Raw genomic sequence first — 14730 nt, forward strand, 5'->3', positions numbered from 1 at the left:
TAGATAGATAGATAGATAGATAGATAGATAGATAGATAGATAGATAGACAGACAGATAGATAGATAGATCAATAATTTATTAAGTGCTTACTATGTGTGTAGCGGGACCTGGGAATACAAATACAAGCAAAAAAGATAATCTCTGCCCTCAATGAGCTAACGTTCTTCTTTTGGAATTTTTTTATTCATTTTGAACTTAAATACAAAAAGACAAAATAAAAGGAACATTTTCATGTACATAACAACTTAAAAATAGGATTCGATATAAAATCATAAATATCCATTTCACACTGTTTACTTTTTAAAAAACTATGTAATGAATACTATACCATTTTCAAAGCTACCCCGCTTTTCTGTGCTTCCTTCTAAGTTTTCTTTTGTTCTCTACTGTGCGCTTTTTTTTTCTCTCCCCCTCCGAACCTTGCCCTAGAGAAGGCTACCATCAGCTACAAATATGTGTACATATGTAAAATCATATGATATATACTTCTATTTATCAACTCTTTTTCTGCATGTGCCTTCATGGGTCTCTTATAGCTGATTTGAGTATTTATAATACTCAAAATGACTTAGTCATTCAAAGTTGTTCTTAGAACAATATTGCTATTACCATGTAAAACATTCTCTTGGTTCTGCTCATTTCACTCTTCATTATTTCATGCAAGTCTTTCTATGTTTTTCTAAAGTCAACCAGCTCATCATTTTTTTACAGCACAGTAGTATTCCATCATATACCACAACTTGTTCAGTCATTCCCCAGTTGAAAGGCATCCCCTCAATTTCCAATCTTTGTCATTACAAAGAGAGCTGCTAGAAGTATTTTAGAACATATATGTCTTTTCCTTTTTCCTTACTCACTTTGGGAAACAGACCTAATATTGCTAAGTCAAAGGATATACGGTTTTTTGTACTCCAAGATTGCATGTGTCTCATATATGTGCCTCTTCATGCCTATTTTTTAGTATCTTCCCTATACACATGATCCCACATGTGCACTCCCTGGTCTCCTTTGTATATGTAGACTCCTTCACAGGTCATGTGGCTATTTGTGGAAGAGCATGCCTGTGCAAATATGGGGGGAAGGATCTTTTCTTGATCCCTTTTATTTTATTATGCTATACTATGATTTAACTTTCTATGCTATTTGATTAAATGTCTTTTGCTTTGAATTATATGTCATTTCTGCTAAACTAAGTGTCACAGTGAACATATCACTGGGGCTCTTGAGCTATGATTTTGAATGATTTGCTTACCTACAAAATGCCTTCAACCTGGAGCAGGTTTCTGGAGGTTTCCATGTAAAAGGATCCCCAGGAGCCACACTTAAATGACTAATTTCCTTACCAGAATCTTTTTTTTTTTCATCAGTAATATAGAGGAAAATTTCAGTCCAGTTCTGTATTCATGTGATTCTGACTTCTTAAATTAGGAAGGTTCTCATTCACCAGGTTTATTTTGTATACATTTGTATTTGTTAGCTTTACATTTCTATAAATATGTCTATTTTATATTTCTGCTATGTATTTCTACATGTTTTTACATACACTTGTTCAATTCCTGATTAGAATGTAAACTCTTTACAAGTAGGGATTGTTTCATTATTTACACTTATGTCCCCAGGGCCTGGCCATAGTAGCTAATGAAGAAATATTTGTTGATTGATTGGTTTTCCTGTACTAAAATCATGTTGCTATGATTCTCCATGTTGCCAAGTACCTCTTGCCTTCCCATTCCAGGAAGTCCAGTCTAGCTACTAAGTAGGAGAGCTAAGGTTTGACAGTGACAATGAGACAACTATTCTAGCAACTTCTTCACAAGACCACTGTGAATGATGCTAAACCTAGGACAGCCCCTATACCTATTCTTTGGTAATCTTGTAATTGATCATTTGCCTGGTCTAAAATCTTAAATGGGAAGAAAAGTTGTCTTCTTTAAAGGTACAAATAGCTATTTTCTTTTCAGATCTACGATTTAAAGGGTAATAATGATCCTCAAGTCATTTGTGCTAATTGCTAATGACTCATTCAACAAGACTTTAAAAAAAATTTTCACATTTCTGGTTAAGATGGCCATGTGAAAGGTCCTAGAGGAGCTCAGCTCTCTCTACAAATGCCCCAGCAAAAATATAAATAAATTTTCGTGTAATTTTCTTGTTACTGAAGGATTAATTAAGTAGTGAAAAATTTCAGCTATGAAGGTCACCTGCCTACATCTACCAGGCTTAGGGGATCCTAGAAGACCATCATCATTGGGGATTAGGGATGACTTCATTTAAAGCTCTTAAACTTTCTTTGTTGGTCCAACGCACAAAGGGCATTTTAAGCATCCATGGCATGTATGTAAAGAGGAATAATTAAGGGTTGGCAGGATTACAACACATGCCAATGATATACTCAGAAAATTCAGCTTTTTTCATTTATTTGTTACAGGCTGGCCTTGGTGGTTGTCCATTTCACTCTTCTTGAAATGAAGAAAATGGTGCTGGGCTGCTGTCTTTTGTTCTTTGGACAAATCCTACTTTTCACTGCTGAGGCCAGGGAGAGGAACCTCCCATGGCCATTGTCAAGGGGAAGAAATGCTCTGGCCCATCCCCAGACTGCTTTACTTGGTAAGTTATTAAGTATTTTTCTTCAGGACACCTGCATCTGTGTCTCCTGCCTCAACCTAATTGTAAGCTCCCTGAATGCAGTGATTATTTCTTAACTAAACTTTTTCTCAGCTCTAGCACCTGGCAAAGTACTTAATGATTGTTTATTGAATTGAATATTCCAAGAAGCAAAAAACAAAAGGCAAAAATGATTAACTAGACATTCTCCCTCAGAGAATGTAAGGTTCTTGAGGATAGGGACTGTTTGGGATATTATCTTTCTGTACACAGTGCTGAGCACAGTGCCTTACACATAGAAGGTGGTTAATAAGTACTTATTGAAATCAAAACCAGGGATAAAGACCCAGAAGAGGAAATTTCTGGGATTTTTTGGGGGTGTTTATTATGGAGGAGGGACTTTTACAGGCTGTTGTTGTTATCTGTACAACAATGACTTTTTAGTCACTTTTCAGTCGTGTCTGACTCTTCATGAACCCATTTGGGGTTTTCTTGGTAAAGATCCTGGAGTGATTTACCATTTCCTTCTCCAGTTCATTTTACAGAGGAAGAAACTGAGGCAAACATGGTTAAGTGACTTGCCCAGAGTCACGTAGCTAGTAAGTGTCTGAGGCAAGATTTGAACTCAGTAAGATGAATCTTCCTGACTCAGGGTCCAGTCACTATCCACTATTCCACCTCGCTGCCCATTGATGTACTCAGAGTGGTGGAAAACAACTACAATAAATCTGGAAAATAATATTAAACACCTTAATTTGAAATCTAAATATAATATAGTCTTGTTATTTTGTTCCAAGTTAAATACATAACATAAGACTTACATTAGAAAAGGCCATTGTTGGCTTAATCTTAAGAAGAATTTTGTGTGAAATAATTTTGATCACATCTGTCTTACAACAGTATGTGTTAAATATTTTCCAACATAATATGGTTTGGGGAAAGTAACAAGACTACCTCATAGAAAAGTTCATTTGGTACTTGGAACTGAATCCCCAAAGATAGGGACTTATGGGAAAGATTATCTCATTTAATCCTCATACCGACCCTGCAAGGTTTTACAGTACTGTCTCATTCCACAATGAATGCCATCCTTCCATAGAATATAGCATAGAGTTTAGAGTTACAAAAACCTTAAATATCATCTAATCCAACCCCCTCATTAATAATAATAATAATAATAATAATAATAGCTAACATTTATGTAGCATTTTAAATTTTGCAAAACACTTTACAAATATTATCTCATTTGATCCTTATACAACAACCCTGGGATGTAGTGCTATTATTGTCCCCATTTTGAAGATGAAGAAACTGAGACAGGCAGAAGTTAAGTGACTTGCCCAGGGTCACACAGCTAGTAAATATCTGAGTCTGTATTTGAACTCGGCTTTCTGACTCCAGGCTTGGCACTTTAGCTGCTGCACCACTTGGCTGCCCCAACTAGAATCCAGCTCTTCCTGACTCCGAGAGAACTAACATCAATCAATCAATAAATATTTATTAATCACCTATAATGTGCCAGGCATTGTGCTAAGCATTGAGGATACAAGGAAAGGCAAAAGACAATCCCTGTCCTCAAGGACCTTATAGTTCAAAGGGAGAAGCAACATGTAAACAACTATGTGCAAAAAAAATTATATTCAGGATAAATTGGGGGTAGTCTCAGAGCGAAGGCACTAGAATTAAGGGGGGTTGGGAAAGGCTTCCTGTAGAAACTGGGATTTATTAAAGCCAGGGAAGCCAGCAGGTAGAGATGAGGAAAAAGAGCATTCCAGGAATGAGGGACAGAGAGAAAAAATGTCTAGAGCTGAGAGATGGAGTGCCTTGTTTGTGGGACAGAAAGGAGGACAGTGTCACTGGATGGAAGAGTAAGTACATGGTGGGGAGGAAGCTGTAAGAAGACTGGAGAGGCTAGAGTGCGGAAGGTTATACTTGAATGTCAAACAGAGGATTTATGGGACCTGGGTTTTAGGAAAATGACTTTAGTGGCTCAAAGGAGGATGGAGTGGGATGGTGAGAGATTTGAGGCAGGCAGACCCACCAGCAGGCTATTGCAATAGTCCAGGCTTGAGGTGATGAGGGTCTGCATCAGAGTGGGTGGCAGTGTTAGAGGACAGAAAGGGCCATATCAGAGAGATGTTGCAAAGGTGAAATCATCAGGCCTTGGCAATAGATTTAATATGAGGGATGAGAGATAGAGGGGAGTTGAGAATGACGTCTAGGCTGGGGACTGGGAAGATGATGTCACTCTTGACAGTAATAGGAAAGTTTAAAGGAGAGAAGGGTTCAGGGGGAAAGATGGTAAGTTCAGTGTCTTATGGTAAGAAGAGGGCTGGGACAGAGTTTTGGGGGATACGCATGGTTAGTGGGTGAAGATCCAACAAAGGAGACTGAGAAGGGGTAGTCTAAGAGTTTTACCCGTTGGAGTAAAACTCCTTTTCAGTCTTCTTTGTTGGATCTTCACCCACTAACCATGGGTGTCCCCCAAAGCTCTGTCCCAGCCCTCTTCTCTTCTCTTCTCTCTCTCTACCACTTTACTTGGTGATCTCATCAGTTCCCATGGATTTAATTATCATCTTTATGCTGATGATTCTCAGATGTGCATATCCAGCCCGAATATCTCTCCTGACCTCCATTCTCCTATCTCCAAGTGTTTATTGGACATCTCAAACTGGATATCCCATAGACATCTCAAAATGAACATATCTAAAACAGAACTCATTATCTTTACTCCTCTTCAAGCTCTTTTCTTACCAATTTTCACTGTCAAGGGAAATATTATCCTCCCAGTCACCCAGGCTCATAACCTAGTGGCCATCCTCCACTTATCAGTCTTTCTCACCTCCATATTTAATCAGTTCTCAAGTCCTGTTAATTCTACCTTCCCATCTCTCCAATATGTCTCCTTCTCTCCTCTGACACTGCCACCACTCTGGTGCAGGCCCTCACCACCTCATACCTGGACTATTGCAAGGAGTCTTCTGATTGTTCCCCCTAACTAATGTATCTCCCTACTCTAGTCCATCCTCTACTCAGCTATCAAATTAGAGGTAACTAGGTGCTGCAATGATTGTTGGACTTGGAAACAAGAAGACCTGAGTCCATATTTAGCCTCAGATACTCACTAGGTGTGTAACCCTAATTAACCTTATTTAACCTCTGTTTGCCTCAGTTCCTTCATTTGTAAAGTTGGAATAATAGTACATACCTCCTAGAATTGTTATCAAGATAAAATGAAATAACATTTTAAAAACATTTTGCAAATCATAAATCATTATATAAATTCTAGTTATTATTATTTAGTTGATCTTCCTACAATGCAGGTCTGATACTGTTATGTCCCTATTCAATAAATGCTAGAGGTTCCTATTACCTCAGCATCAAATATAAAATCTTCTGTTTGGCTTCTTAAAGCCCTTTATAATTTGGCCCCTTCTACCTTTCCAATCTTTTTTTTACCTTAATACTCTCTCTCTTCCCCTTCCCCCTCCTGAATACTCTATGACGCAATGACACTGACCTCCTTGCTATTCCTTGCACAAGACACGCCATTTCCCAACTCGGCATTTTCTCCGGCTGTTCCCCTATGGCTGGAATTCTCATCCTCCTCATCTCTGCCTCCTGGCTTCCTTGACTTCCTTCCAATCTCTAACTAAGTCTTGCCTTCTACAAGGAACCTTTCCTGAACCGCCCCCCCCAACAGTAGTGCCTCCTGTCTATGGTTCATCTCTAATATATACATCTTATTTGTACATAGGTTTTTTTGGAGGTTAGCTCCACCATTAGACTATGAGCTCCTTAAGGGCAAGGCCTATCTTTAGCTGTTCTTTGTATCCCCAATGCTTAGCACGGTGCCTACTGCATTGTAGATGCTTAATAAATGCTTGTTGACTTGACTTATTAACTTAACTTGACTTGGAGTCAGGAAGACTTAGGTTCAAATTATCCTTCTTAACACTTACAGGCTGTGAGACTCTTATCAATTTACTTGACCTCTCTGAGACACAGTTTCCTTATTGGTAAACTTGGGATATAATACAGGCTAATATCAATATTATGGTACTTACCTCACAGAGTTGTTTGTTGTGAGACTCTAGTGGGATAATGTCTGTTAAATGCTTTGCAAACTTCAAAACACGATATAAATATCAGTGATTGTTAAAAACCATATCCAGACATTTTTCCATTATACAATACCTGCCCTGTTATCCAAAAGCAAATCCCAGATCTTTGGCTAACAAAGAATACCTATAATAACAAAAACCTGGAAACAGATTCATGGGGAGCTGAGATGGAAGTGTGTCTGTTTTTAGGGAAGGAAGAGGATCCCCTTTTTTGGGGAGGGGTGGGGGCTTTGTTTATTCTCCATGAAACAGACAGCAAAAAGGGATAAGCCACCTACTAATCAATATTTATTTATTAAGCACCCACTATGTGCCAGGCACTGTGCAAAGTGCTGAAATCACCAAGCCATGACTACATTTGTAGGGGCCATCTTTACCTCTGATTCCTCAAGCCTGAGAAAATGATGGACTCTTTTCTCTAGGCCTGTTTGTTTTTCCTCTTTTAGTGTTTGATGTATTCCAAATGTTCTACAAGCTGGTCCTCAGGTTAAAAGGATGGCTAGAAGTTGCTCTCACCATGTTTACAGCATGTTCCGATGTGCGTCTCATTTACTTGACAGGATGTAAAAGCAAAATGCAGAAGTATTCACTTTTGCTTAGAGTTTAAAACTGAGTAGAATGGTCATAATTATGAGTAATTAATCTGCACTGTTACAGCTATGATTCGTTCTTTTCTTTGCATTTCCTATTGACTTATTTCAGGATTTTTATAGCTTCTGGATGTCGGTCAAAGTTCCAGTGCTAACTTGCAGCTGGCATTTGTAAAGAACACATAGGGACAAACAGGGCAGGCATTTTTGTACTTCTTAGAAGTAACAATAGCTGACAGCTCCATTTTGAAGGATTCCAGACATGTGTTTCCACCACATCATGATACAGTGGATAGAGCAGTGCTTCTGGACTCAAAGAACCTTAGGCGAATCACTTAAAATTCTTGGGCCTAGATCTCTTCCTCTGCAAAAAAGAAGGGGATTGTTGAAGTCCGAGATCCTTTCTGACTTTAGATTTATTATCCTGTGAGTTTCTGATCTGGCTGGAGAAATCCCAGTGTGGGAATTTGCCTCACAGTTACCAAGCAGACACTCATATATAGTTTAAGGGCTTAGAAAGGTGACACACAATCAGTATGTGTGAAGGGTGAGACTTGAACTCAGCTCCTTCTGTCTTCAGAGCCACCTTCTATCCATTCGAACCACATTGTTTCACAGTTACATTGTTTTTGTTCAGTTGCTTAGTCATGTCTAAATCTATGTGACCCCATTTGGGCTTTTCTTGGCAGAGATACTGGAATGGTTTGCCATTTTCTTCTCCAGCTCATTTTACAGATGAGGAAACTAACTCAGGCAGAGGTTAAATGACTTGCCCAGGGTCACACAGCTATTAAGTATCTGAGGCTAGATTTGAACTCCTGAAGATGAGTCTTCCTGACTCCAGGCCCACACTCTGTACACTATGATGCCCTGTGCACTATGGCGTCACCTAGCTGCCCAAGCACAGTTACATAATACTTCCCAAAATAAGTTCTCTCATTTAATCCTTACAAACACCTTCTGAGATGAGCACTATGGGTATTATTATCTCCACTCTGCTGGTAAAGAACAGATGCTCAGAGAGGTTAATTGACTTGCTCGTGGTCATATCACTAATAAGCATCAGCAATGTAATTCAGTTCAAGGTGTCTCCCTGGGTCCTTCTTCAGCCACACCAGAACTGCCTTATACTCCCTCTTTGATGTTTGTGTCCTGAAATTGACTCTAGGTGAAATGTCTCATAAGGTTCTTTGGTACTTGGAACTAGGATATTATAAAGTCCCTTTTTACCTTATAAAGTATTTATGTGCAAAATGGAATGGTGAAAATAGAATCAGCTGGAAGGGGTCTTAGAAATCGTTAAGTCTAATCCCCTCATTTTACAGATGAGGAAACTGAGGCCCAAAGTGATTAAGAGACTCACCTAGGTGCACACAAGTATTAAGTGACAGAGATCTGGGTTTATACCCAGATCCTCTAACTCTAGACAGCGCCGTGGATAGACCTTGGCTTGGAATCAGGAAGACTCATCTTCATGAGTTCAAATTTGACCTCAGATACTTACTAGCTGTGTGACCCTGGGCAAGTCACTTAACCCTATTTGCCTCAGTTTCCTCATCTGTAAAATTAGCTGAAGAAGGGAATGGCAAACAACTCTAGTATCTTTGTCAAGAAAACTCCAAATGGAGTCATGAAGAGTCAGACACAACTGAAGTGACTGAGCAACAACAATCATGTATTTCTAGTTTTGCTTACTTCATTCTGCATCAGTTCATTTAAATCTTCCCATGTTTCTTTGAAATTCTTCATATTCATTTTTTCTTTTGGTGCATTAATACGTACTGTACCTTTGTAAATCTCCATTTCCTCATCTATAAAACGGGGAGAAGAATATTTGCTCTACTTAGTTTTTAAGGTTACTGGGAGAATCACATGAAATATTACTTGCAAAATGCTTTGTAACCATAAAATGCTCTATATATTTGAGCTCTGAACTCTCATTGAAAGTGAGTGGCATTAGTGGAGGTTTCTGTATAGCAGAGAGGGGCTTTGTTGCTATTAAGGAAAGCTATTTTTATTGTTCAGATAAATTCCTCTACTTCCTGAAGTCTAACACATATAAATATATGTATAGATATATATACATACACACATATATACACATATGTATACACACATATATACATATATGTGATGTAATTTTTTCATACAGAAAACTGAAACTTCTTAAAATAATAATGTGCTTAGAAGGGTTGGCCAGATTAGGGGATTAATATCCTATGGCTATGGATTACATTTTGCTCTTTCTAGCAGGATTTCTGACCAGGTTGCTAGTTATTAACATTCCTTGGCATTTATGAATGGGGTCTTAGTTCATTTTCCCGAAAGTAACTCTCCACTCCACAAAACAACATCCCACATTCAGGGACTCAGTAGAAATGCCAAAGGTCTTTGGGAATGAAAGACTGAAATATCCTTAGGCTCAAAGACAACAGACCCGTGTTGAAACCAGTCTTCCACCAGCCTATGATGCCACTTCTCCATGGTTAGGATCCATGCTTCCAAGTCATCTGCCTAGCAACAAGATGGGTTTAGTTTCAGATCATAGGTTGTTAGATTTAGAGTCAGAAGGGACCTTGGAGGTCACATAGCCCAGTCTCCCTCATTTACAGATTAAGAAACTAAGGCCTGGAGAGGTTTTGACTTGCCCAAATTCCAAGCTCCAAATTCATCATTTTTTCTATTTGTATCATACTAAATATAATAAGAGAGGCAATACAGTATGGTGGAAAGAACACTGGATTTGGAGCCAGAAGACCTGAGTTCAGATCCTATTTATTCATACTTAATCTCTTTAGGCATCAGTCTCTTCATCTGTAAAATGCATTAGAATGTTCATGTTTGTTGATTTTGTAACAGGAAAATGATAAGGATTGGACATGTAGTTTCATTGGTATATGGGAAGCTTCCTCAACTAATGTAGGTTTGGCACTTTTTTTTTGGCATCTCGGGATCTTAGAGAGTTACCTAGAACACTGAGATGTGCTCAGTGACTCTCCCAGAGTCACACAGTCAATATGGGTCAGAGGCAGGTATCGAACCCAGGTCTTCTGGTTTTGAGTTTAGCTCTTTGTCTATTACATCATGCCAGCTCTTTTTAAAATAAAAAGGAAAAATAAGTAATGTCCTTTCTGAGCTCCCAGTTCTATAGTACAGTGAAATGTCCTGTAGGCGGTTAGAACTGGAGTACAGATGAAAAATTAAGTTTGGAGATTGTCAAGCAATTCTTTCTTCCTGTCTTCCTCTCTATGTAATTGGAAATGAGGATTCTTTTGTGAAGTCAGACTAGGCTATCTTTCCCTTACTTCTTACTTAGCCTTAATCACTGAATGAGATGTTGCCTCAGTCAAACTGAGACCTATTAAGGACTTTAACTTAAAAAAGCCCAGGTCTCCCAGACCATGGAGAGCCATCTCCAGTCATCCTGACCTATGTCTTGCCACTGGACCCAGATGGGTCTGGAAGAGAAAGTGAAGCTGATAACTTTGCACAGCCCTGCCTCACTTCAATCCAATTCACTTGCAAGTCAAGACATTCCCCCTCCTGATGTCATTGGTCCTCTTCCAGAATGAAGGATGAACAACAACAGTTGGAAATGAAGACGGGATTGCCTCAGGGACAAATTCTTATACTCAAACTTAATTAGCATAGTCTGGGACCACAGTTCCTCCGTAGCTCCCCATGTTACCAATTTGATCAGCTGAAACTGGATTCCTAGTACTTTCCTGAGATCTACAACCACTCACAAAGTACCCTACCATGATGGTTGTCCATTCTCCAAGAAACTCACAGACTAAACACCCTTCCGGGGAAAAATCCATCTTGATTGCTCCAACCTGACATTATATCCAAATCATGCAGTTTTCCCATATTATGATTAGTATATTTCTCAGTGTCTTGTCTGTGGGGATGAGCTTCTGACAACACATTTAGTGTTTCCTTAATACAACAACTTGTAATAGCAGTGATGCCAAGATAAGGGGTAAGATCATGGTCAGATTACCAGCACTAGAATGTTCTTTTTGCTTATTGTTATGAACTAGACTTCCTTTTTCACAGGCAGGGACTACCATTTGATGAGGATATATCATGGTGGCTTCTACTGTGCCCCTACATCTTTATACTGTTTTGGGCTAAGTACTCTTAGTAACTATATTTCCTGCCCACTTGTCTGTTACCATGACTTAGAGTTGGACAGAACCTCAGGAGTTCATTTAGTTCAACCTCTACCTAAAACACAAATCCCATCTGCAACAGCCCCAACAGATGATTATCTGTTGAATGAAAAATTCAAGTAACAAGGAAACTACCACCCACTGAAGTAGAACCACTTTTGGATGGAGAAAGAAATAAAAAGAAAAAAAGGAAAGAAGGAAGAGAAGAAGGAAAGATAGGAAGAAGGAAGGAAGGAGAGATGGAAGGAAGGAAGGGACGTAAGGAGGGTAAAGAAAGAAGGAAGGGAAAGGAATCATCAGTTGTTCTACTTTTAGCAAAGACAAACTTCTAATTAATGTAGTGATAGTTGAAGTCCCCTGTCATTTTAAAGACATCTTTCCTTATGGTAAGTCATTTCCCTATCATCTACTGGCCTTAATTCTTCCCCCTTAGGCCAAGAAGAGCAAGTACAGTCCTTCTACATCAGAATATATCCTTGGCATACTCCTTCTCTGTCACAAGTTTTATAGTGGCATGGTTATTGCCTCCCTAAGTTCCTATCACTTCTATTTCACTAACCAGTGCTTCCTTATTAATCAGAATCAAATCTACAAAATCTCTTTCCTTTGTCACTGCCTCTACCTTCTGAATGATGACATTATCAAGAAGGCAATCACTCAATAAGCATTTATTAAGTGCCTACTATATGCCAGGCACTATTCTAGGCACCAGAGCTACAAAAGAAAAAATTAAACATTCTTTACTCTACAGGAGCTTACGTTCTAATGGTGAGAGACAAGGTCATATATGTATGCACAGAATAAATATAAGAAGGAGGAAAGAAAAGAAAGGGAAAAGGAAGGAAGAGAAAAGAAGGAAGGAAGAGAGGGAGGGAAGTGAGGGAAAAAAGAAGGGGGGAAGGAAGGAAGGAAGGAAAGCAGTCATTAGTTGTTCTACTTTTAGCGAAGAGAAACCTCTAATTGATATAGCGATAGTTGAAGTACCCCATCATAACCATATTCTGCTTCTGCCAGAGCTTCTTGGTCCGTATCAGGAAGCCATCCTCTTGTTCCTCTAGACGGCCTCCCAGCACTATATCTCCTCTCTCTTTCTCCTTCCTCTAATCCTCAACTAACTGTTCTCTACCATGCCTTCTCAGCTTTGTGGATTTCTACACAGGCAAATGTCTTCTTTATGTACAATACCACTCTACCTGTGTCACTTGATCCTCTTGAATTATATGTACCCTTCCTTTGCCATGTGTCAGACATGAGTTATATTCTACAAAGTCTCAGCAGTAACTCTGAAGTTGTATTTACCAACCATGCCTCGTTACAATTTCTAGTTATTGGTTTATTATCCAGACTCTATCAATTTGTTCATAGCCAAGTGAGCCCATGAGTATCATTTTCATTTTATTTCACCATCATTTCCAACATATCCCCCATAATTTGTGACATCTACTACTGTTTTATCTAGTTATCTAGGTTGCATAGGGGATAGAATGCTCGACTCAGAGTCAGGAAGATCTGTGTTCGAAACTTGCCTTAGATACTTACTAGCTGTGAGACCCTGAGCAAGTCACTTAACCCTTCTATCTCAGTTTCCTTATCTACAAAATGGGGGTAATAAGAACATCTACCTCTCAGGGTTTTGTTAGGATGAAGTGAGATAGTATTTGCAAAGTACTTTGCAAACCTTAATGCACAATATAAATGTTAGCTGTTATTATTCTTTCTTTGTCTTACATGCTGACTTCTGTGTTATCTGGTTTAGTAACTGTAACATTTTAGAGTCTAAAATCTATATTCTTTTCTCTTCTTCCCTTCCTTTTCAGTTTAAAGCCCTTTAATCAGTCTCCTGAGGCAAATAGAGTCTTCTGAACCTTGCTTAGATGTATGTATGGCTAGCTTACCAAAAGTCCTTCATTTCTGTCTCTGGATTGCTGGCTGAGATTTAGAAGTTCTCAGTATAGGAATGATAGATAAAGCTCTAAGAGCAAAGGAGTGATCTGGAAGGTGCGAGTGTAGAAAGAAAAAGGCAAAGGGCCAAAGGTGAAGCCTTGCAAGATACTTACTATAAGAGGGTGGAAATAAAGGGAGGAGTCAGAAGGAGAGTTGGAATGGTAACAGGCCAATAATACATGAGAAAAACCAAGGAAGGGAAGGATTTCAAGAAGGGAGGTATGTTTGGTGGGGCAGGGAGACAGGGAAAGTCAGTAGTTCCAAATGCAACAGAAAAGTCAGAATGCATGGACTTAAGGAAAGAAAAGGTTTGAACTCAGCACAATAGGGAGTGGGCCAGGGAGTAGATGAGGGGTGAATAAGATTGCTGGGCGGTGGCCAGAGCCTAGATGCAGCTGGAAAATATAAACTTATCCTGGGCTAGGTCTTCTTCTGGGACTGTACTGATTAGCTGCTAAAATTTCTCTTGGGGTTGAAGTTAGCAGAAGGTGGGCCCCTTAAAAGAGGAGAGGACGGTGAAGGAGGAGTGTGTTGTGATATGTTAAAAGGCATTATGTGCCAGTACTGTGGTGGTCGAGGCGAAGAAGCAGATCTGACTATACAAAATCACAATCTTTGCACGGGCAGACTTTGACTGTCTAAAATGCAGCAGTAACCACCGAAAAACTTTCAAAGAAAGCTTCCCACCCTTACATTCAGCTGTTACTGAACTGTAATTCATCATTCTTGCGTTTATCATTTGTAGCACAGTCACACCCTGTGCATTTCAAACACTGCAGAGAAACTTTTGTAACATCTCAAAGAAAAGCAAATCATACTACGATACTGCTCATAGTAACCAGTCTTTCTGTTCCCAGTGAGAACAGCTACATTAGGCTGGGCTTCTGCAACAAAATCAACATCTCACCTAAAACGAATCCGTAATAAAATGTATAGAGTAAGAATCCTCATTCCTGTATTGTGATTAATTCTGGGAGAGCCTCAGAAATAACACCATTTGGCTTAAAGTGAAGTTTAAAGTTGAGTGTTTTCCTAGCCAATATTTCTTCTTCAAGTCTATTTCTTCTTCCTTTTCTGCCTCTTTCCTTCTTTCTGTTTCCTTTCTTCCTTTTTTCCTTCCTTCCTGCTTTCTTTTCTCTCTCCTTCCCTTCCTTTCTTTTCCCTTTCTTCCTTTTCCTCCCTCCCTCCCTTCCTTCTTCCTTCCCTTCCTTCTTCCTTCCCTCCCTCCCTTCCTTCCTTCCTTCTTTTCTTTCTTTCTTTCTTTCTTTCTTTCTTTCTTTCTTTCTTTCTTT

General features: G+C 39.1%; 1 protein-coding gene across 3 annotated transcripts in view; it reads left to right on the plus strand.

The window, feature by feature from the left end:
- The window catches only part of MATN2 (matrilin 2), a 206736-nt gene that overhangs the window by 11560 nt on the left and 180446 nt on the right, over positions 1-14730 (plus strand). For all 3 annotated transcript variants that reach the window (XM_027849872.1, XM_027849873.1, XM_027849874.1), the window contains exon 2: positions 2430-2608. In XM_027849872.1, coding sequence (XP_027705673.1) covers positions 2467-2608 — 142 coding nt within the window. In that variant the 5' untranslated portion in view covers positions 2430-2466. The remainder of the gene's footprint in view (positions 1-2429; positions 2609-14730) is intronic.

Source organism: Vombatus ursinus, unplaced genomic scaffold (genome assembly GCF_900497805.2).
Source record: "Vombatus ursinus unplaced genomic scaffold, bare-nosed wombat genome assembly UNPS02008961.1, whole genome shotgun sequence".
NCBI lineage: Eukaryota > Metazoa > Chordata > Mammalia > Diprotodontia > Vombatidae > Vombatus > Vombatus ursinus.